This window comes from Leptopilina boulardi, unplaced genomic scaffold (genome assembly GCF_019393585.1).
Source record: "Leptopilina boulardi isolate dan_hultmark-lab unplaced genomic scaffold, ZJU_Lbou_2.1 LbouV2_38, whole genome shotgun sequence".
In the NCBI taxonomy this organism is placed as follows: Eukaryota; Metazoa; Arthropoda; class Insecta; order Hymenoptera; family Figitidae; genus Leptopilina; species Leptopilina boulardi.
In genome coordinates, this window is record NW_026137951.1 from 4,547,692 (window position 1) to 4,573,302 (window position 25,611).

Below are 25,611 nucleotides of genomic sequence, written 5' to 3' on the forward strand. Positions count from 1 at the left end.
TTCGTCAACAAAATATAATTTCCAAGTATTTACATTATTAAATATATGCTAACTCGAAGTATAATAGAAAAATTTATAAGTTTTCTACCTCGGTATCAATTTCGAATAATTATATCAAAAAATGACCATAACACAGAATTTCTTAATTATTAATAATGCAAAGATTTTTTAAGTCTAAATTATTTAATTTTTTTAAAAGCTTTATACATAACAGTCACATTAAAAAAATAGTACCTCAAAATTAAAAAATAATTTTTAATGCAAACAAAAACTTAATAAAAATTAATTTTAATCAATTTTAGAATATTATAAAATAAGATATTTATAAAAATTGGATAAAAATTGCAATTTTTGTCTAAGTGGAAAGAAAAAAGTAAAAATGTTAAAAAAATAATTATTAAAAAAATATTTTAAAATAATTATTAAAAAAATATTTTAAAATAATTTAAAAAAAAAATTAAAAAAAACTTAATATCATTTTTTTCGAAAAGTGAATAACTATTCTAAAATTGTTTGAAATTAATTTTTATTGAAGTTTTGTTTGCGTTAAAAACCATTTTTCAGTTTTGAGGTTATGTTAAGGGCCTCCATCCTCTTTAAATTAACACTGGACGCGCGGTGTTGCTCATAAATTTTCGCACTGAATTATTAACACCGATTGCTTACAATTTTACACTTGATGTGAAATTGTAAACTAATTTAAGAAATATTTTTCACTTAAAAAGGTCTAAAAGTCGACACAATCTTTGAAAAGAAAATAATTTTTTTTAGTTTGCTTGTTTCTATTATATTATTTAACGGAACATTTTTTTTTTTTATAAGAAAAATTGACTATTTTTATGATACAATATTTTTTTTATTCAAAATATAATTTAGAAATGGTATATATAAATATATAATTCATATAAGATATGAATACAAAACTTGAATGAGAGAAAATTTGGAAATATGACTTAAAATATATAATTCGAAAATCGTCTGGCCGACGGCAGCAACCCTCCGTCGGACGTCAAAATGAAATTATGCGACCCTCGTTCAAAACGTTGGGGTTGGGCACAAAGACTCATTTGTCGAGGACAACATAACAATTTGACTAAAGAGATCTAAACCACTAAACGTTTTGTGATTAACTTTCATTAAACGATACTTAATAAATAAGTCTTTATAACACAGCTTCTTTTATTATTACTTCTGAGGGAGCAAAATGAAATCGTATTTCGCGAATAAAAATATTAAAAACTTTCAAAATACAATCAAAACAGTGAAAAGGCGAGTATTATATTAAAAAAAAAAGTATAAATATACCTCCTCATATGACGCGAGAATGTAAAAAAATTTTAAATTATTATAATCAATGTTTAATTATTTTTGATCAGTGTACACAAATGGGTACATTTTGACAGCTTAGTTTCACTCAATGTGTATTTATATAAAAAATAAAAAAATTGTATATCTAAACACAGTTTTTTTAACTTTCTAAAATGGTTCTCATTTATATGCCTTTAGGAAATGAAAGTATCAAGTCTAAGTTTATAAACTGGTCTAATATACATAGTTCTAAACCTATATGTATTAAAATAATTTTTTAAAGTATTTCATTTTAATGTATTTCATAAAGTCAGTCCGTCGCTTCGTAACCGTTTCTGGCTACAAACATCAATATAAACAAAATGCCTTTAGTTCCTCAAAAAAAAGCTACGACATAGCTAATTGAATTGCTTTTATATAGAAATTATTAGAAATAAACTGAATTTTCACATTTTAGCTGTGACGGTGTAATCAACAAAAATTTATGTTGTTCCAACTAAACTCAAATTTTTTTTAGACAGAGTTGTTTATGGTCAATTAATGAAGAATTTCTTAAAGAAACAAATTTTTTTAGTTATATTTCCCTCACAGCAACGAATATTTCAAAATATCCTACGGACAGGGATATCCGGTACCATCCGGAAATTAAAATATCCATGGATATCCCTAGAAAGTTTTATGGATTTAATAATTAAAAAGAGCCGACGGATATATATGAATAATTCCTATACAAGAACTAAAAAAAGTATAATATTTGATTTTTGTTTTATCTTCTATCATTTATAAACTTATATTTATACACAAAAAGAAAATAAAAAACAAATTTTCTAAAAGTATTTTCAAGCCGTGGAAAAGAGTAAAATTTTTATAAATAAATTATAATGAAAAACTTTTATAAACTTAATTTTTTAATATTTTAATTAATTTTGATTTTTTAGTAATAAATCAAATACGCTATGGAAATATACAAGTTTTAACAAATTTTAACATAACTATTGTAACATAAAAGTTAACTAAAGATATGTATATAATAAGATTATTATATATTTGAAAATATTTTTTAAAAATTTGATATTTACTTTATTTTTGTGTACAAAGTATAATTCATTATGTTGTCTCGACAATAATTTCCAAACAAAATCCTTTTTTTTTTGACATGAGACTATATTTTTCAGTACAAGTAAAAATCATGTGCATTATACTCTGTTTCATATTAAAGTGCATTCAGAAAATTTTTTTTCTATAAAAACGAAATTAAATTTAAAATCCAGTAAAGAATTTTAAAATGAGAATTTTATACACTTTTACATTATAGTGGGCGCGAATATTTAAACCAAATGAAGAACTTTGTTTATACTTTTATATTGTATAAAGAAACACACTAAAAAAATTTATCTGATTCAAATAATCAAATTCTTGACTATTATCAAATAAATATTTACTTAAACCAAATTTTGTATTAAATTTGTTCTTGAATTTCGTGAATATAATATATATAGAAACGTTTCTATAAGTCCAATTTTTAAAAGTTTTCGAATTTCGTACAAATACAAACGTTTCTTAATCCAATTTTTAAAAGTTTACAATTTTAATCTTTGGATGGATTATTTTATAATTTAATTCACTCAAATAATAATTATTTAATACAAATAAATAATTATTTGTTGATAGGTCAAGTAACCGATATTTGAATCAAATAAATTTTTCTGTAGTGTATATGAAAAAAATTTTAAAATTTATAACTTTTATAAGTATAACTAATAGGGTTAATGTTTTCATTTTATGCAATTAAAAAAAAAAACTCAAAACTTTAATGTATTTAATAACCAGTTGAAATAAACAAACAGATTTGGTGAACTTTGATATAAATCGTATATGATTTAAAAATTTTTTTTCTAATAAATTGATTATAAATAAATACTCATTCTTCCCGCATACTCTTTTCTTATATTCTTATATTTTTGTTTTTAATTTCTGTTTCATTTTATTTTTATTTTCACTTTATGAATATTGTAAGGAAGATATATGTATATGTACAGTGTTTGGAATTCAGTCATAATCGTGCTTTTATAAGCTTCACAACTTTATTAACTTTAATAACAGTTATTAATTTTTAAAAAAATTTTAATCATGTTTTGCCTGTATTTGAGTTTTGGTTTAACAATGGATTATTTTTGTGGTATGTTCTTATTTTATTTTAATTGTCAATTTTACATTTTTTAAATTTAATTTATTATTTAATATGTTTGTTAACTTTTCCTTTTATTTTTAATTATACTTTAAATTAGATTTTCAATTTTTATTTTACTTTTAATGACATTAATTTTAATTTCATTTAATATGTTTTATTTTACTTTTAAATTAATTTATTACTTTTATTTAATTTATATTTTAATTCTGACAATCCAAATACTATATTTCTCCAACGTATGGGTATTTTGAATATTTATTTTATGACAAATTTTAACGACGATTGTTATAGAATAACTGTTTGCTAAGTTTTTATCGTATTATTTAGTAAAAAATTTATTTCTTATTATTTTTGTATATTGTTTTAGGTTTTTTGTATTTTTATTTTGTTTTATTTTTGAATATTTTGTTCCTTCATATTATTTTGTAATTTGTATTAATTTTATTTCATAATTTCCTTTTAGAATTTTTTTCAATTTTTGTTCTTTTTTGTATTTTTGTTAATTCTTTAAAGTTGTTTTTATTTTAATATTTTATATTATTTCATTGTAAATTTTTGTCTCATATTGATTTAATTCTTTGTATTTTTGTTTTTTAACTTATTTTATTTTATTTATTGTCAGATTTTCTGAAGAGGAAATCGCAGTATGATTTCGAAACTAAGGAAAATTTATTAAAAAATCCATTTGTCCTAATGTTATTTAACTTATTTTAAACAATATCTTTTGTGATTTGAGATGTATATATGCATTTCCATCCATTTGAGATATTTAAAAAATAACCGAATATCAAATTTCTACATATTAAATATTTTAAATTTAATTAGTTATTTATTTGAAAACTTCTTTTCAGCCAATGATTATTTGCTTGCATTCGAAGCAAAAACAAAAACATCTTGTTAGAAAACAATTGAATGTAACATTTTCTGGTCTCTTTTATGAAGATAATCTTATATATACCCTTGATTATATATTTGTTTTATGGTTGACCTAACCGAAGAAAAATATAACACACTGGGATAAAAGCATCTGTACTGTCCACAAATTTAGTTATTGTTGGTAATTCTCGCCACTTAATATAGTTATTAATATAACTTTATAGGTTATTAGTGCAGTGTATTAGTTGTATTAGTGCAAAATACACCAAATTTTTGTTTTACATGAAAATTTTTATCCTTAAACAGGATATTATAGGTACAATGCAGTTTGTTGTGACAACCTACCTATTTTTTGCAGCCGCAGCTCTATCCCTTTGTCTCCTATTTTTGAACCAGTTACCAACCTGCGTAGGCGTTAACCCAGTGGCAGAAGCTAGCTCCCTTTTCTTTCCCGGATTTGGATAAGGATCTTGAAGGTACCACTCTCTTAAAAGCGATCTCGTTCGCTCCTTAAAACAATGAGTCTTTTGCTCTCCATCCCATATGGTTCTGGGCAATGGAAATTTCTTTCGCACCCTATACTTGTCCACTGGACCAAGTGGTCGACCCCTTAACTTTTCTGCCTCCTGATAATGTGCCTCAAGCCACATTGCTTGCAATTTCCCGTGTGAATCTTTGGTGAATTTGTGCCTCTCAAGAATTGCGTAAAGTTCTCTATAATGTCCCGCGTGAAATGCAACAATGGCCCTTGCTCTTAACACAGCTTCACTTTCGTTGAGTTCTTGAATATTGGGATGTGCCACCGGAAGACTCCAGAGGAACCTCGCCAATCTTTCAATATCACCACTTTCCTCCAGTGTTTCACAAACTGATGCCACCTGACCCACTGTAAAGGACAGTGTTGGCAATGCAAAAACTGGTGATGGTACTATCGGACCGTTCGGACTCGGCCCTGTAGCGCCGGGACCAGCTGGTGCCACGGCTGACATCGGTATCACTTTTCTCTTTAATTAAATCTCTTTTCTCTTTACACTCGGATTTTAAAACTATATCTCTGTTTCTTCCAAATTTTCACAAAGGCATCGAACTCTCCGTCATATTCATATATTCCTCTCAAGGAATTTTTGAATTTCCCTCTTCTTTTCGTCTTCCAATCAACAGAAACAACCAAAGCATTATAAAAATTGGAAATACTGGAAAATAATGACACTGACACTTAGTTTCTATAAACACTAACACAATACACTTAAATCGACAAATTGTCACTGCAGTCCTTCACAAATAATTACATTATTTAACATATTCGATCCTCTTTGGAGAACATCAGTTACTTGGAAGACATATATCGAGCATTAAAATGAACATTGATAGCGTTCATCTCTCGAGGAGATGAACCTCGAGGGGGGGTGGGTGAGGGGGGGATTTGGTGGAGGGTTGGTCCTGGAAAACCGGCGATACCACACGGTTTCTTCTGGTTTTTTAAGATATCGCGGGGCTGCTGTTGCCTCGATCGTATCGAATAGCAAACTGGTTTCGTTTACAACTCGACATCTCGGACCCAGCCCTACCCAGCATGATACGTTTGTCCGCCCGTCGCACCGGGAGTTGGCTCGTTCGCCACCTTCCTACCTATCTCCTCGCGGATGGAACCTCAGCCAATGAGAAGCCACGCCTTCTTGGCAACCGATGATTGGCCCGATCCAATCCCTGTATCCATGGTAACCATACTTCGTCCTCCTCCCTGTGTCCTCCGTTGGGCTTGTGTCGGTTTAATTATCCCCACTTCGATATGGATTTTGATCCCCCACTCAACGGGTATTTCTCCCCTCTTTTGCGTTGATCTCTCACGCCTCTCTGCTTCTCAAAGCCGGGACGGGTGGTGTGCTTTTCTACTTGGTCGTGTGAATGAAAGGGAGAGAGAGAGAGAGAGAAAGAGAGGAGTGAGGGGTGGTAAGTTGACAGGTTCTAGTTGGTAGAATATAGAGGCAGACGAAAGCAAGGAAGGAACAGTCGAACATGATCCTCGAGCTGCCGTAATCTCTCGTCCTTTTCAATTCATGACTTGTGGTTCGACAATAACAGGCGAAGATTCACAGTTTTTTGTTTCAGAATTGTGACTGCCGTTTAATCGACTTCTTTATATTTTAAAATAAATTTCTGCATTTAATATATATTTCGGAGAAAACAATTTCCATTAATTTATCGCGATTCCAAAATAAGAACTTGAAATTCAAGTGTGGTCAAGTTCACTATATGACTCTATATTGGAGAATTACAGTAGCTCTCTATTGAGATGTAAGGGCGCATGCGCACTTAAATTCATTGTCAGCTGGGTTCAGAGGTTCCAGATCATAATCATATAGCCATCCCTCACGGAGTAAAAAATCGAAATCCGAGATTTTTGATGTGTAAATAAAAAGTATATTATAAAAAACAAGCATTATCGATTTAAAAAAAACTACACGGGAAAGAGTGTTACACCACAAATGGTGTAACGGGTGTAACACAATTAACACCCGGTGAAGGCGCAACTGTAATACTTAACAGAAACTAACATTTCTTTTTTTAGACTTGCATTTTTAAAGGCGCATTTTCTCAAAATTTAAATAAATGGTCAGACTTACAATAAATTTCGATTGTCACAATCTAATTCTCACTTGCCTCCATCTGTATATTAATCTAATGCTATATAAAACTTTATATTTAATCTAATCCTCGTTTTTGGCCTTATCTTGATTTTTAAACCGATTTTCCTTAATATTTTTGATGTATATATATATAATTCTTTTATGCGTATGGCCTAAACTCCATTCGACATAACCCTCACAGCACACTGGGATCTTTAAGGATATCCTGGGGATGTTCTAGGATATCCAAACCGCCGGAATCAAAAAAATATCCCTATAGGATGTCCCAGGAATATCCTTAAATATCCTATAGTGTGCTGTGAGGGAATTATTTATCACAATTTTTAACTATATATGGCATAATTTTTATGTATCTATAACTAACATATACTCTCTAAATATATGAATTATAGTGAAAAGTGCGAGCTACTAATTTAAATTACATAGTAAGAATTTTAACTAATTTTAAGTAAATTTTTACAAAAACTTTAGTAAAAAATTAAAAATAACTAAATCAAATAGTAATATTATATAGTAAAAACTCTTACTAATGTGAATTAATATATCTTTCACAGAAAATTAAAAGGCATTAAAATAAGCTGCAACGCTTATTATTTTAATCCTATTTTGCTTATTTTAATCCATTTTGGTATTAAAATAAGCAAAATTGGATTAAAATAATAAGCGTTGCAGCTTATTTTAATATATTATAATTTTCTGTGTTACTTTTCACTAATTCAAATTTTATGCGTATATATCGTTAACTTTAATCTAAATATAACTGCATGTGTCCCAATTCTTATTTATTCTATAATATCAGGTATATATTTAACCCAAGTCGTATTTGGCCTATAATCTTTATCAGGACTAACTCTTATGTTTATGCCCTAATCTTTTTAAAAACCTAATTCTTATATTTGCGGCCTATACTTATTAATATATATGGCTTATAATTCTTGTATATGACCTATAATGTTTGTTCAACCAATTTCACCAACTCCGGTTAAAAGTTAATCAGCGATTAAAGCCAAAATTCAACGGCTTATGATTGGTCGGTTAGAGATTTAATCGCTGATTAACTTTTAACCAGAATTGGTTAAACCAATAATCTAGCCTATAATGCTCAATTTTTATCTGCCCTAATTCTCAAATGGCCCAATATTTAACTGTCCCCAATTCTTATTTATTCTAATCTGTATTAAACCCAAAATTTTCTTATTTGGTCTAATCTTTATCAATAACCTATATAATTCTTATGTGTCCTAAACTTCAATAAATATACCCAATTCTTAATTTTTATCTGCCCTATAATTCTCAAATGGCCTCTATAATCGTCAGTTGACATATAAATATATTCTTATTGGATCTAAAATTTATTTAATCCAATCCTTATTTGCAGATTAATCATTATTTAGACTAATTATCATTTGGCCTAATCTTCATGTAAAATAATTCTTTTTTAATCTAATCGTCAAATAACTATATATAAAATCTCTTTTTATCTAAACTTCAGTTGATATTTGTTGATAAACGCGAAGAATGAGAGAAAGCAAAGATAACACAAATATATCTGTCTTTTTCTCTGTTGCTTCGCGTTTATGAACGAGTGTCTAATAATATAAGTTTAGGCCAAAAAAGAAATTTATTATCTGGTTAAAAGTGCGACGATTAGGTTAAAAAGAATTATTTTACTTGAAGATTAGGCAAAGTGAGAAATAGATCAAAAGCCCGCAAATAAGGATTGGATTATATAAAGTTTATAAACTTTATAGATCCATATAGTAAGAATAATTATTTCAAATGGAGATTAAACCATATTTAAGAATTATATTATATATAATATATATATATGCTTAATAATAATAATATGATAATAATCGTATAATCCATTTTCCTGTGCATTATTATTATTAATCATAAAATTTGTTTAGAATTTACTCAGGGTGATGTAATTTTTGTAAACCAGTAATTTCAAAAAATATAATATAATGCATATGAGTCTTATTTTTAAATTTAGAATAATTTTAGGCTGATGCGTTTGCAACATTAATTCGATATATGGTAAATCTTTTAAGGTCACCCTGTAAAATACATTATATGTATATATATATGTATGTATATTATACATTGAGGGAAAAAAGTAGAACGTGCCTTCTATGGAAATATAGAGACTTGCAATTTGCACCCTTGAGTACATCAGAAGGGACGAAAGAGAAATATATATCTGTGAAAGTATATATATATGTATTATATAGCGCTGGTGGGCATTTAAAAAACATATCCTCCTGGTTTCGTATTGTAAGCTGGACACTTTTGGACAACCGAAAGCAGATCAGGAGATTTAGATTGATCGTAAGCGGCTTGCTTCTCGAGCTTTACTTTTGTGCTTCAACTATAAGTATTTGCGTTCCAATGGTTCACACCTTGGCATAATGATCCATTGGAAAAGCAGACCATATTCAGCGACTATTATAATTCGACAATATACTCCTGCTATTCTGACACAATATAATGTTCTATATATATATAGGTTGATATATTGTCGTTTTTTTTTCTTTGTGAAAAGGCATGTAGGGAGTATATATATACAAAATATAACTATATATTCTGTTTTTAAACTTTTAATTGTGTGTAAATATTATTATTCGATTAAAATACCTATATAGGAATTGTTTTATTTCGTCCAAATTACCTTTATCTGATACTAATCGAGTTTTTTCTATTTGACCTCAATATATGTAAAATTTTATGATCCTGATGGAGCACATTACTGCCGGGAGAAAACTAAAATCTATACGTGCGTATAATAATTAAATGATGATTTTGTGATACAATAATATAATAAAATAATGTGATGTTATGTTCAAGGTATGAACATAATTCCTTTGGCATTGATCACAGAAGAGTTTTATTGTAATTTCTGAGACACTATTGGTTTTTTTGTATACCGAACATTTTTTTTAGTTTCATTTAACATTATTTTTTAATTGTGATTATTTTTTTAAATATAGATTTTTATTTAGTTATTATTAGAAATTATCACTGAAGATAAAATTGAGATGTTTTTTCGAGAGGAGTAAAGTGGAAAACTGAGCAAAGGATCATTGTAAATTAGTTACGGTCCCTTTTTTTAAATTTGTATATGCAATAATGTATTGGTTTGATGCATGTTTGTGAGAGTTTTACCATGTGTTTAGATGTTTTGATTTTTTTCCTTTTCTTTTTTTCTCTTTTTCCTTTTTTTTTTGGTTGATGGTAAGGAATGTAGAAAAGTTTATTGGAAACTATTCTTAAAATTTATCTGTTATTTTCTCGTTGTTGTCAGAAATTTTCAAAAGTATGAATTTGAGAATTAATATTAGTTTCGGTCCCCTTTCTTTTATTAGTACTTGTTTGTGGATTTTGGCGTCTACGTAAACTTATGCAAGGTAAGTAACAAATATTATTTATATTCTAAATTGATTCTGAATACAAAGTTAACCTCAAAACTTACAAACTTTAAATTTATCTCTATATTATAAAAAGATTAGTATTAAAACGAACATAACCTCAAAATCAAGGTCCAAGGTCTCCATGATTCAAAGTCATGGATCAAACATAACCTTAAAATTCAAGGGCATAGGGTTTCACGATTCAAGGTCAAAGATGAAACATAACCTTAAAATTCAAGGGCATAGGGTTCCAGGACTTAGGACTATGTATCCGACAAACATAACTTTAAACTCCCCTAACCAAGAAACGAACACAACTTCAAAATTTAGATAAAATATTAATAATTTTAATACTCGCAAACCTTTAAAAAATTAATCAATGGGAAAATTGCATAAATGCTGATGTCCTTCCGGTTTGATGACATTTTGAAAAATCCTGACACCGGAAGGAAAGCATTTATGCAATTGGGTGTAATAATAAAAAATTTTGAAAAAACTTCAAACCAAACATAATTATTAAACCTTATTTCATATATAGATTATAATTTTAATATAAGACACTGATGTTAATTGCCAAGAAAATCTTAACCTAAAAGAATAAAATTGCAGAGGGTATATTGGAAAATAAAATCGAGGGGAAAAAGGCTGATTTGTATATGATCTTCAGATTGTTTGACGTGGATCATGATTGCGTGCGATGTGGTGATCAGCCTTTGTAACGAATTATGATCTGCAAATGGGAAGGCTATTAAGTTACACCGCATCCTAACACAGTATATTTCTTTCCCCATATATTGCTATATATGGTACGTGTTTGAATATGGCGGCGGTCAGAGACCCCACGGTTCCTCGATTATAGCGATCTCAGATCTCACTCAATGGAATGTTATAGACTTCTTTAGGCAATCGAGTATATAGAGAGGATATGGTGTCAAGTAACCGAAATTTGAGATTCCGTTGGAGCCAATTTGGCCGGCAGGAGGTACGGACGCTACGGAAAAATAATACACTACCTACCAGGCGCTGCGTTGTGCTTCTGAGTATGTCCTAATATCCCAGCGATTTTGACGGTTAATGCGAATAGCTAGATGAACATATCGCGAAAAACACTGCACGAATAAACCGCGAGTCATATTCGGTTTCAGAAGCTTCTTCCAAGAAATTTAATATTCTTTTCAAAAAGTATATATAAGTTCTAGTCGGTTGTTCAAATTACATTTCCAATTACTAAAATCCTAAAAACTGACTTTTGGGCCCTATACAACGCCTGTTCCTAATTAGGAAAAAACTAATCACATCTTTCGATTTTCCTTTAAATTGCCTTTTATTTTATATAAAAATTTTGTTGTAATAATCAAATATTTAATTTTTAGGTTAAGTGTGCGCAACTGAATTCGTTATACTATTTCAAAGCGTTTATATATATCCTCCATATCCTATTTTTGGAGAAGCTACACTAGTTCTTCATTCAACATTTTTGAATAATAATTAATATTTACTTACCAATATATCACTGCATTTAACAAAACTTAAACGGTTAACTGTCCCTGTATTTTGACGCGAAGTAAAACTGGCATCACGCCGCAATGCCGGCCGGATAAAGGGGTTTGCACGCACGGACTTGCTAATCCTCGGTAGCTAAGGATTGAAGCTAATACTTTTCATCTAACTGATTTCAGCTAATGCTTATTTGCTGCTACAGCTAAATCACATTTCTTTGTTTTAATGAAATATTTTTAAATTTTATTAAAATAAATTTTTTTAGGAAATAAATATTTTTTATTATTACCTGCTATTGATGAGCCAAAGATGGATGGCATTCATTGACAATGTTATGATCATCTCAAGATTTTTGTATAAGCTTTTGAGCCATCAAAGATAAACAATAATGAACTAAGAATAAAACCATTGGGTTGTCCATACTGGCCCATTAATACGAACTCATTAACCACCGGTTAGAAGTGGAGGGATAGTGTGGTGAGTCGAGCTAAACGAAAGTAAAACAAACAAATCACTGTGGCGCCACCGCAGATGCGTCTCATCATCTTGTGACTCCTAATGTCGCCCAACTTTTTCCAACGTTGCACTCTCGACATCAACTCGAGCGACCTCGAATTACAGTTGAGTTCGCTTGAACCCTCATTCACGTCTCGTATATTGCTTCGTTCGAAAACTCCTGAGTAAACACCTTTGTAGATGCGTTTCCATGGCGCCACTTGTACCTTCTTTTTTTCTTACGTTTATGTTTAACATAGAAGATATGGGATACACTGTGAGCATATGCATATATTATTTCAATGTTTTGTTAGAAAGTGGATATCGTCGTCAGAAAATATGCTTAAATTATACATATATACAACGTCTCGAGAAGCGATGAGAATTTACTTTAAAGAACTTTTAAAATGCAACAATTTTTTTATCCTCTTTTTCTGAGTGAAAAGTTTAGATCCAATTCAAAAAAAAAAAATTACTTTCTTATTTGACTTACTCGGTATACTGTAACCGTAATTCTTGAAAAAGAAAAAAAAAGAAACTTAAAATTTGTCGTCTGCTAGGAATGATAATAATAAACGTGAGATTAAAAAAATAATAAATCAAACAAAAATTATACATATTATATTTTGACTTTTCGTCACCATTTAATACAGTTTTAAATTTATTTCTATGAATTAGATTGTGCTGATTGTTTAAGCCATAATTTGTCGTTATTTTAAAAAATTAAATAATTTTAATAAAAAGTTCCTTTTCCTCTGACCAGAGCTACCCGGACAAACTTTTGATATATAGTAATTATCATTATACTCATATTTGTTCTTTTTCTCTCAATTAATATATTTATTTTATAATTGGATTCATTTTAAAAATTAACAGGAGACCTTGTCTTTAGCATAAACCAATTTAATGAATTTTCATAAAATATTCAAAGTTTATTTAACAAAAAGCTTAAGTGTCCGGGGCTACCCCTAAATTTAAAAAAAAAATTCAGTATGTATTGTAGACAATATCCTTCTAAAGATCTTCTCTAAGTTTTATTAGAAAAAATTTTTTTCTATCTAAGTTATTATAAACTCAAAGTTTGTATTGGAATAACTCCACGTTTGGAGCTATTATGGTACAAAATTTGTATTTTGTTCATAAAATAAAGAAAAAAATTTTTTCATCGAATTAAACAGTATGGAAACTTTTAACTACATATTCTGTAAATAATTTTTAAAAAAATTGCAGAAAAATTATTATTAGAGGAATTTAATTATATAATTACTGAATTTTTTTTAGGTTAGGAATGATAATTTAAACAAATTTCAAATTAACAAATTTTAGATTAATTAAATAACTTAATAAGGTCCATTATTGTTTTTTAAGATATTTTAAATCAAACAAGATTTTAAATAAACTTGAAAACCATGTAAAATTATAATAATGTTACTTTTTGAGGTTATGTTGTACCCTTTGTGCCTTTGTAAAATTATAATTGACTTATTTTCAATTTTCTGATACAAAAATAAGTCATTTGTGTATAAAATCGAAGTACATGAGTTCTTTTTTACTTAATAGGAAATGAATTTTCGTATAATAATTATTTTGAATGTTGTACCGGTTATACCAAAATAAATGCTGGATTTTCAGTTTTAGATACTTTTCTCCTAAAATACTTAATAAAAAGTTAGCCCATCGAGTATACATATATATGTTGTTGTCAAAACTAAATTTTTGAACATCCTAAATATTTTTGACACTAACTTTCGTGGAATTTATTATTGGTATAGATTTTCACACAACTTCTCAATTTCCAACAAGATTTGTTCGTGTCTCTATAAATTTTTTTCTGATTTCTAAAACCGAATTTACTAATAACATTACAGTTACTTTGTTGCCAAAATTTCACACTAAAATTACAACTAGGTGTCAAATTTAATATTTCACCCTGGTGTACCATAATAACGAAGAATACATCTCGATGCGGTTTCATGCATTGTTGAACGCATCAGATATCTCAGATGTATGAATGGTTTCATATCAACAGGGGAAACGGTTATATTTTTATTTTGTTTAAAATATTAGGTTTTAATATCGACCCTGGTGGAATGAAGCATTGATTACATGCATTGATTTATCCAATAGTTTTGATAAACTATAATTTGTAATTAATAAATTATTAATGAGTAAAGTGTAAAAGTGCTTATCTGTCAGTTTTCATAGTGTGTGATGTTTCATTAGTTTTAATAGTAATATACATTGAAAATGGTGAAAAATGATAAGATATATTTATAATTAAATATTTTAATTTAAATGTGATAAATTAAATTAAGTTAAATGTGGTAAATTAAATTAAATTAAATTAAATTAAATGTGATATTATCGATATAATATGCAAGCCAAGTGCTAAATACAACAGATGGCAACACTTAACATTACCTTTTTGAATATTTTATCATTTTTTTTTAATTTACCAATTCTTGAATAGTTTCAAAGGAGAAAAATGGAAACTCCTGAAATAGTAAAAATTATGCTGGAAATAGTAAATTTTACTATTTCTAGAGTAAAAATTGACAGAAATGCGCAGAAACTGCGGAGAGTTCCGGTTTACGATTCAATTATATTTTTAATATACCTGTATTAGGTATAATAAAATGAATAATTTAAATAAAATTTTAATTTTAATTAATATTTTGGAAATACTTACAGCGTTTCTTGTATCATCATTAGCGGTACAAGTATTGCGTTTAATCAACTCATCTATATATATATATATAGGTCGCGTGATGGGAATCCCCTTTTCCTCTCGCGTTTGGCTGTTTATGAGGAATTCCCTCTTTAAAAAATACTTATTTATTATTACATATTATTATTTTTATTATTTATTACTATTTATATACGCGGAAAAAAATATTGGTTCACCGTCTGCATAAAACTGAATAGATATATTAAAGCAAATTCAGTTGATTTTGAAAAATTCGTTAAAATCTGTCTCCAGATGCGTAATCATCAATCTCATAAACCCTCGATTAACAAGTTTCAAGTAAATATCTCTATGGTAATCGAGATGGTAATAATAATCAAATTTTTTAGTGTAGACACCCAATTAATATATACGTTTTAACGCTCGACATCCATATATTTGGATGATCCCAGACTCGCATATCGTGTATATTCGGGCGTACCGCGTTCGTCACGTGAATTTATCAAAATTTTTAATCCTCATCGTGTATATATGTGCAGTGCCCAGCACATAATTTTGTGGATGCATCGCCGAGTGCATCACTCGACCGTAACAGCTATTTCTCTCCCATTTTGTTGGCAAATGCAACCAGAAAAATTTATCGCCCTGTAGGCATTTCGCAGCTGAAGTAGCTCGTAATTCGACAGCGTTGTGAATTTTCCGCTTGCAATGGCGGAACGATTATACGCGAATGGCAAGCAAATGTATCGTATATATATATATACAAGCCAAAATGTATTTCTTTTCTACTTATAACATCTACTCGAATTCGCATCATTGGCTACATTTATTAACTCTAAACCGATGAATTCATATATATAAATATCAAAAATATACACACATCTACAATGGACTATCGAAAAAATATATTGTATTTTCATCGCTGATATTAACACATTTATGCATTATACATTCTAAAAAATACCATTTGTAAAAACAAATAAGAGATTTGTGCATAAAGTACTTTAGAAATCATCGTTTTGAGAATCATTTAAACTAAATTTATATACAGTATAGTACAAAAAAATTTCATGTAACTGTTATAAAGTCTAAAATTAAACAATTTAAAAACCTGTTTAAAATAAACATTATTTTTAAATACGTTTCAAGACGGTTTCCATATTGAATCCGATATTTTAGATGTTCAAAAAATGACGTTTGATTCGTATAATCAGCGACCTCAAAAACTTCCGAGTAGGCATTTTCGAGGTGCATGAATTTCCCATAAAAATCAATAATTAGATTTTTTTTATTTTAAAGTATATTTTATTAAAAATAATGATTTTTTAGATGATTTTACAATTTTCAAATTAAAATTTGACAGATTTTATTTTGTACGAATTTTTACATAACAAAATTTTTAGCTATCGAATTTAAAAGAATTCTCATATTCAATCGAATTTTATGTGATTCAAATTTCTAAATTTTTAAATTTTTAATTAGACGCCGAATTTTCATGTGTCCGAAATTACTAATGGCCAGAAAGATATTGACGTAATTTTTAAAATTGTCCAATTAGAAATAATCAAGAAAATCGTGATTGGGGGCCATTCATTAATTACGTAAGGACGATTTTGGCTAATTTTGACCCCCCCCCTACCCCCATGTAAGGATACATAAGATTTTTCGGACCCCCCCTCCCTCTTCTTACGTAAGTTTTTAACAATATTAATGTAATTAAAAAATTAATTACATCAATACAAATGGAAAATACTTGGCAAAATCTTACGTAAGATTAGCTTCTACCCCCCACCCCCCACGTAAGACCATGTAGAGATTTTATAAACCCCCCCTCCCCCTAAGGACCCTTACGTAATTAATGAATGGCCCCTTGGTCAATTTTAAAAATTGCGCCATAATCTTTCTAACTATTTGTAATTTCAGAAAAATGAAAATTCGGCGTCTTAAAAATTTGGATAAATTAAAATTTTGGTAAATTAGAATTTCCGCTCATTTAAAAATTTGAATCACCTTAAAGTTTGATTGAATATGAGAATTGTGTTAAATTATTAAAATTCTTTTAAATAAGATATTAAGTCATACAAAGAAAATGATTGTAAAATAAAAATTCTGCCAAACAAAAAGCTAAACATTTTGTTATGTAAAAATTCGTATGAAAAGAAAATCTGTCAAATTTTAATTCGAAAATTGTAAAATCATCTAAAAATATTTATTTATAATAAAATACTTAAAAATATAAATTTTAATTAATGATTTTTATGGGAAATTCAAAAGCGTAGCTTAATTTTTAATATTGTCAGTAAATTAGTTAAATAGGTCAGTATAAACCAAAAAACACGTGCAATTGACATTTGAAAAATTTAGTTTTGATTTTTGTTAAATAAATAATAAATAAACTAGATATTTGATCCTAATTATAAAATAAATTATTAAATTTAAATACTGTTGATTTGAATAATAATCATAAAGTAAAAATTACACTCAGAGAAAAGATTTTTCTTATTGATTTAAAGAAATCAATTTCTTTGACTTATTTTCTTTCATTCAAAATAAAATTTTCATTGAAACAAAATAAAGCTTCTTAGTTTAAAAAAAATTTCTTTAATTCAAAGAAATTTTCTTTGAATGAAAAAAATTTTTGCACTAAATCAAAGAAATTCTAACATTGATATATAGGGTCAAAGAAACATTTATTTGTATATTAAATAAATTTTTTTTTTTAAACGACAATAATTTTTTTAGAATCAAAGATAATTTGTTTAATATAAATAAATTTTCTTTGGATCAAAGAAAAAATTTGTCAAAGAAATTGATTTCTTCGAATCAAAGAAATCTTTTTTCTGGGTGCACTAAATGAAAATAAATTTAATTATTAAGAAAAACTTTTTATTAAAAAAGTACCCGCTGCTGAAATATTTTTTTGTTACTACGCTACTGTGCTTATACTACAGCCAGAGCCAGAGACTATGATAGATGCCAGAGACTGTAGTTGGAATGTAGTGGTGGTCAGATTTATTTTATACATTAAGTATTTTACATTGAAAAGAAAATAATTATTTCGATCACATTAAGAATATTAAATAATATTCGATTTAAAACTATTAAAATGTTTTCTAGACATGTGTAACTGAAATTAACCTTGGATAAAATGTGACAAAGTGATTGTAGTGATTATAATTTTAAGGTTAGAGATTTCTCATATTTTTCTCATTATATACATAAAGCATGTTTAAAATTGTTTTTAAAACTATCATTCTTTTTAGACACCTAGTTTATACATGCTTTTAGTAAAAATAAAGAATGATACCTAATTTTTTAATGACTTCCTATGTTTTTATTTTTTAAAAGGTTCTCCAACAATGTGAATGAAGTGTCAGCTGATCAGCCCCGTAACCATTGATTACACTCAGTACAGTAAAGTATGACATGTTGTCCACGTTATATATTTTAATATTAAAAAATAAATCAATTTAAATAATATATTAGAAATTGAAAATAAAATTTGGAAATTAAAATAAGTTTCATTTAATAGTTTAAATAAATAATTAATTTAAAAAAATTTTTAAATTATTGAAAAAATATTTTTAATTAATTTTTTTCAGACAACTAAATATATGAACTAAATTCATTTTAATTATTGAAAAATAATCTCTAAAACTACATTTTATCTACATTTACTGATATCAATTTAAATTTTTACTCTTTCATGCTAATTAAAGCAGTTAATTTTATCTTCTCGTTCAAGTTCAGGTTACGTTTTTGTTAATTATTTATTTAAAAAAATAAATATCTATGTTACATATTGAAAATATTTATAATATTAATTAAAATTTATTTAAAAAATAAATTCTAGGTACAATTTATAATTATAAAAATTTTCAAATTAACAAAAATCTAATTATTTATTAATATTTTTAAAAATATACTCATATAATAATAAAAAATAGTAGATACTTAAAGTAACTGTTGTAGAAAGAAAATTCTTTTTTCAGATCGTAAAATTGAATCATGGGTGAAGATTACATTGAGAATTCATTTGTTTTTACATTTCCAACATGTACAACAAATCAAGAACACAAATTGGAAATTCCTTTACGAATTCCATTTCAAGGCTCAATAAAGGAACTTGTGCATCGTACAATGCTAGCATTTAAATTGCCATCATACATTGAAAAAGATTTATTTGAATCGCTTGAGAGTACTGTGAAGAACTTAACATTGAAATTTTATGACGAAAAAGCAGAAAAATACATTGACGCTGCAGTAGAAGGAGATTTGGATGTCGAAGAAATTATTAAAAATTGGGAGAAAATGTACAAACAAAAAACTGTAGAATATGCTGAACCCTTAGGAACAACGGATGAAGAATTATTTGCTGCTGCTTATCATCGACTTGTACATTCGCCTTCTTTAGAACCAATATTGCAGGCTGAACATAAATATGGAGGAGATGTTACAAAAGTTACTGAAATGAGAAATGCTGCTCAGGAACAATTGACACGAAAGTAGGTTTAATTCACTTGTTTCACTATATTGTGTTCTTTGAGTCAGTTTTCTGCATATGAGAGACAGACTGATGATTGGTAATTCTTCAATAAGTTTCAGTCAAAATTATATTCATGTTGGTAATATGACATTTCCTAGTAGTAAAAGGTTACTTGAGTTTCTTTTAAAAAAAAAATTTAGCAAATTTGCTGTAATTGCGGAGGATCTTGAAAATTAAAAAAAAATTATTTTATCAACAAATGCACACGGAAAAAAACTGAAAGCACTGAGTATTTTTTCTCACAGCACTGGCTACTGTGTAAACCAAAAAATTAAATTCCAGAGTTCTGAAAGTTCTCCACACAGCACTGAATGCTCTGCAGAAAATAATCACAACTTTTTTTTGACAGTAATCAGAGTTTTGTTTCATATTAGTTAACAACAGATTATTCAGAACTACGAATGTAGCAATAAATTCTTTGCTCGAAGTCGTGACTGCTGTTCTTACAGCTCTGAGTACTGTGTAGAATTATTTTTTAGAATTTAGAAAACAAAGGAACGTTTAACGTCAATTAAAAAGAAGATAGCCATGGTTATTTTTTCTTGTCAAATATTCATTTTTATTGGCATGTTTATAAACAGTTAATGAACAACAGAAATAAAGAAATGAAGACTTTAAAAAGTCTTTTTAAAAACTATCGGTTTTTAAAAATTTTTTTAGTTATATAGCAAATAAAGTTATTATATTAGAATGAAATAATGAATAATTATTTTTAAAATAAATTATTATGGGTAAATTTTAAATATTTATTTGTATTTCACGAGTTTTGAGATTTTAAGATTTCTTAGCTAATATCAAATTACAACCTAATTTAAATTTATAGATAATTATGATTAAAAAATAATAAGTTTCAACATTATTATTTCAAATATTTATCTCTTAAAGTAAAAAAAAAGATATAAATTATCTTAGTCAAATAGTCTGTTTTTCATAAAAATATTAGAAAACATCTAAAATTGATTAAAATTGTCTTGAACGCTTGTTTAAAATTGTTGTCTATTTTTCATTAAAGGTTTAATGTTCTTTTATTTCTTTAATCTTAAAAAATAATTCTACACAGTACTCAGAGCTGTGAGAACAGCAGTCACGACTTCGAGCAAAGAATTTATTGCTACATTCGTAATTCTGAATAATCTGTTGTCAACTAATATGAAACAAAACTCTGATTACTGTCAAAAAAAGTTGTGATTTTTTTCTGCAGAGCATTTAGTGCTGTGTGGAGAACTTTTAGAACGCTGGAATTTAACTTTTTGGTTTACACAGTAGCCAAATTTTTATAAGCGGGGGCAGATTCGTTTTCGGAAATAGTAAATGAATGCATTTTTCATTAATTATAATTAATGATGATTTGGAAGATTCTCAAAACTAAACGATGCAATAGGATTTGTTAGCATTTTTGATTAAATTTATTCTTCTGATTCGGTTTTATAAATTATAATTTTGAGGTTGATTATTTTTTAATTATACTAATTTTCGCATTAAAATTTTTTTATTTTTAGTTGTAAGATCAGTAATTAGAGATTAAATGGGATTGTAATTGGATGACGGTAAGGTATTTCCAACTAAATCATTGTTTTCAAAGGTTTTCAATTATTTTAAGGAAAAATGTCTTCTGAAATGAAATATTTTTCCAATAGATCCTGAATTGTTTTTGGTGACGGTAATTTTTACTTTGGTATAACTTTAAACAGCATACGGCGAAATCGCATAAGAATTAGTTTTATAAAATTTTATATGATCCGTTTGAAAAATTCTGATCCGAATACAATAAATTATATTTTAGACAAACGGACGAAATGCGTATAGCTGTGGAAACACTGGAAAGTGGCTCTACTGAAAAATCAATTAATGATATGGCTGGTCGACATTTTGAAGAGATGAGTTTATTACAAGGCCATTGGGGGTCTAAAATAGATGCATTAAAACTCGAACAAAGACGACAGCATCGAAATTGGATCATGAGATTATTAGAAGAGCAACAAACAAGTATGCTGTCTACTCCTGTGTGAGTATTTTCAAAGTAAATTTCTTTTAAATCAAATTCTTTCATTTTTAAATTATATAACTAGTAAAAATTAATTATTTACCAAAGTAGCAGAAGATTGCAAATATTATCGCAATGTTGATTCAAGGTTACGTACGTGTATTTGTTTCATTTCTTTCATTGTGCTTTCGTAAAAGAATCTTACATTGTAGTCTAATTTTTGTGCATCACAGTGACCTAACCCCTTAATTATTTTCGAATTTTTATTTCAGTATTTTTATTTTATTTATTAAACATATTTGTTTATTTTATTTTTTATTTATATTCACTATAAAACAAAATTTTTCATTTGTAATTAATTTTACAGAGAATCACCTATGGTGGCAGTTCCTCCTATTAGACCGGGATTGAATAATTTTTTTAGAAATGATGAAAAAAGTACAACAGTTTTTCCACAATTAGAAGAAAGTTTTACAATACATTTGGGATCTCAAATGAAACAGATGCACAATATTCGTATTTTAACTGGTGACGTTTTAGATTTTTGTCGAGTTATACGTAATGATAGTCGGTAAGTAAAAAAACATTTTAAAAAATTCTATAGTTATATATCTCAGGCATCAGTTGTAACGATAGTTTGAAAATTCGCGGGTAAATATTTTTACTAAATATTATCATATGTCAATAAATATATTGCCGACCGCAGAGAACATCGACGTAGTACCTGATCACGCCGCGCGTGCGCCCTGGCTACCAATCAGCTATATAAGCTGCGCTCCCGCAGACAATTGTCACTCTCGTGCTTCACAAAATCGAGGAGGGTCTGACCCTCAAGACAAGGGGTCTTACCCCAGGATTCTCACTCCGAATATATATCGTAGAGAGTATCACTCTTTTTTCAACGTGGTTTCACTCGTTAAATCCGTAAATCGGTTTAAAGTAACGTAACACGACATATTGTAATCACGTCCTTATCGTAAATTATTGATTCTTACATAGATTATTTCGGTTCTTTTAACGTATTTAGATATACTAAGAGTTTTACTCGTGGTTATCCAGTATATCGCTGCAGCAGTAAGGTCACGGATTTTTGGCAGTATAGGGGTAGATTTCACGGCTCATTGCGATTCAAATCGACGCCGATATAATTAATTCACGGCTCAATAAAACGTTACCAGATTGATGCCGATATTCTTGATTCCGCGGCTCAAATTATCCCTATAGACGCCAACAATCGCAGCTAGAAACCAACTTCCGCGATTCACCCATTATCTCCGTTAACTTTTTGACATTTGTAAATATACTGTGTAAATAAATAATTTGTTGTTGATTGTAATTAACCTTCTTTTTTTTACGAGGGAAGTTGAAAATCTGCATAACCCTTAGTATCCAAAGCAGATACTTGGAGCCCGGTGCTCCGAGGTTATGTGGGATGAGCGTTTTTGTTCTGGTCGACCCACTAAAAACAGCACCCTTTGGCTTGATTAATCCTTACACTACGGAACTGCCGTCAAGCTTTAAACTTCGTAGGTGAAGGTCCCTGGGATCTCGCTATCGCGACCCTTGCCGTTGCCTATCTTACTGGCCTACTTGGCTTTGGTTCTTGCGAGAGTCTTCTTGACTTCCTCGAGGACTGACCTAAAGACTCTGCATGCTCCACTTCCAGCGACGTGGTTGAAAGGAACCTTGTTGCCGGACTTCGCTTTGCACAAAAAGCAACTGGGGCTGCTCTTGCAATCGCAAACTTATGATCGGCTTCCCCGCACTTAAAGCAAACAGCAGAACTTTCTGCTTCCATGCAGCTTCTTGCTAGATGGCCGTAACCCAGGCATCGGTGACACCGGACGACCATGACTCTGTTTCTTATTTGGCAGGACATAAAGCCAATCTTTATGCGCCCCAATTCCTCCAGTCTGGCAGCCTCTTCAGGTCAGTGACAACAACTACGAGCTTCATCCCTCACTTGTTGGGTCCTAAGACCGTCACCTTCCTGCTTTTTGGCTTTCCGAGTTCTCGTTCCTAGATTTCTGCTTCATGGGTAAGGAAATCCAGGTCGCGGATCTCGAGTGTAACTTTCCTATCCACCGTCTGCACCTTACTCATGCTGCCAACAGCCTTGATCACCTCAGCGGTAAAAGCTACCTTGTCCGAGTCACCTCCGACCCTCATTAAGAGATCCTCTCGAATCCTTGGTCTCGTTGGACTGCTTCGACTGCGGTGCCTCTGTCACCTTGAAATCCTTCCTCAATAGAGGTGCGAACAACCATCGGCAGTGATTAACCTTGTTATTATTTTTATGTCGAATCAACAGACCCTCGCTCTACGAGCTTAAATTGATTCTTTAATTACAAACGTTACTCAGTTATTATTATAATAAAATTCTTTTTTGCATGGATATTCGTACGAGAGAATTCATCTCCCAAAGCTACAAAAATTTATAGCAAAAGCTTTTTAACTATTTCTAAATGAAATTTACTTTTATTAGCATGGATCCAACACCACAACGACTTCAAACTGCATTAGGATTGTATTCGAATGATTTATGTGGATTGGTACTCCTTAGCGACAGTAATTTGGGCAGTTTTTCTGGAATCACGAAAGGTGTGATAAAATTAATTTTTACAAACATGTTATAAAATACAATTGTTTACTAAAAATAAAAACTCTTATTTACAGAATTAAGTTCGATATGTCAACTTACTACAGAATTTCATTTTCCTCCAATTGATGATCAATTAGAAAAAATACGTGAGGATGTCAAAGAAGCTATTACATGGAAACAAGAACATCAAAGAGAAGAAAGTGAATCTCAGGTTAAGTATTTATTATTGTTTTGATGGAATTAATTTTCCTTATCCCATTTACATAAAAATGGTTTATTCACATTTATATATGTGAATAATTGTAATATAACTTTTCGTGCTTTAGGTCAAGAAATTATCAAGTAAAGCACTACAAACTGGCGATATTTTTATTACTCGACATTCAAATTTAGCACAAGTTCACGTTTTATTTCATATGGTGGTGAATGATTCATTGAGATCAGGTAAATATTGCATAATATTTCAATTGGATTTTCTTATAATTATAATTATAACAAAATTATTTACTTTGTAGGTGATATTAATTCCAGACATCCAGCTATTTTAGGATTAAGAAATATTTTGAAAAATGCATGTTGCAACGATGTGACAACACTCACAATTCCAGTATTATTAGTACATGAAATGACAGAAGTAATTGAATGTTATTTATTTTAAAAATTAATTTAAATAAATAAACAACTATTAAAATATTAATTTTCTATATTATAGGATATGACAGTTGCATGGTGTACAAAAAGAGCCGAATTAGTATTCAAATGTGTTAAAGGATTCATGATAGAAATGGCTTCTTGGGGTGGGGCAGAATTAAAGAATTTACAATTTTTAGTTCCAAAGGTAATAAACCAATTGTATTCAAATATATTTAATTTTAATATTTAACAAAAAAAAAATACTTTTTTTAGGGAATGTCTGATGAAGTATTTGGTACCTTAGCTATTATGCTTCCTAGCATATTTCGTGTATCAAATCCACTTGTATTTAAGGCTACAAGTACTCCACAAACTCCTAAAAAATGACATGTGAAAGATGAGGAAAAAAGTTTTAATTGAAAAACTTTAAAAAAATAAATTAACCTAACTTGGAGTGATCGATATCATCTTACTTATCAAATATTCTCGAGAGATAAATTCAAAATAATGTTATTTAAAAAAAAGTTAGTAAAAGGTTTTTAGTATAGAAAGTGATGTATCTTTTTAAAGATTCGATACAGTTGGACTTTTAAAAATATATTCAAAAGCGTTAGCTGGTTAAAATATTTTCAATATATACAAAGAGTTAATTTTGTATTATAATTATAAGTATATAATAAACAGATTTTAATTATTTTTAGAATTGTAATAATTAATTTTAAAAATAAGTAC

At 28.7% G+C, this 25,611-nt stretch overlaps 2 protein-coding genes across 4 annotated transcripts in view; one reads left to right on the plus strand and one right to left on the minus strand.

Moving 5' to 3' along the window:
* LOC127287993 (homeobox protein SIX6-like) overlaps positions 1 to 5,974 on the minus strand; it is a 59,147-nt gene extending 53,173 nt beyond the window's left edge. The window contains exon 1 of one of the 2 annotated variants that reach the window (XM_051315165.1): positions 4,721 to 5,974. In XM_051315165.1, the coding sequence (XP_051171122.1) occupies positions 4,721 to 5,364 (644 nt within the window). In that variant the 5' untranslated portion in view covers positions 5,365 to 5,974. The remainder of the gene's footprint in view (positions 1 to 4,720) is intronic. The other variant, XM_051315166.1, reaches the window with a different exon arrangement.
* Positions 3,341 to 25,575, plus strand: LOC127287992 (protein C12orf4 homolog). 2 transcript variants are annotated; one of them, XM_051315164.1, is made up of 11 exons: positions 3,341 to 3,487; positions 18,463 to 18,533; positions 19,107 to 19,619; positions 21,444 to 21,665; positions 22,012 to 22,215; positions 24,130 to 24,245; positions 24,321 to 24,457; positions 24,573 to 24,690; positions 24,762 to 24,880; positions 24,959 to 25,084; positions 25,153 to 25,575. In XM_051315164.1, exons 3-11 carry the CDS (start codon positions 19,123 to 19,125, stop codon positions 25,264 to 25,266), a joined length of 1,653 nt encoding a protein of 550 aa, XP_051171121.1. In that variant the 5' UTR covers positions 3,341 to 3,487; positions 18,463 to 18,533; positions 19,107 to 19,122; the 3' UTR covers positions 25,267 to 25,575. The 2 variants fall into 2 exon arrangements, with proteins under 2 accessions (XP_051171121.1, XP_051171120.1); XM_051315163.1 differs by lacking the exon at positions 3,341 to 3,487 and adding an exon at positions 18,096 to 18,298.
* The last annotated feature ends 36 nt before the right edge of the window (positions 25,576 to 25,611 follow it).

Coding starts and splice junctions, on each gene's coding strand:
- LOC127287992 (XM_051315164.1), top strand. CDS start 19,123: ATGGGTGAAGATTACATTGAGAATTCATTTGTTTTTACATTTCCAACA. Junction 22,216..24,129: donor GTTATACGTAATGATAGTCG/GTAAGTAAAAAA, acceptor TACTTTTATTAG/CATGGATCCAACACCACAAC. Junction 24,246..24,320: donor TTTTTCTGGAATCACGAAAG/GTGTGATAAAAT, acceptor TCTTATTTACAG/AATTAAGTTCGATATGTCAA.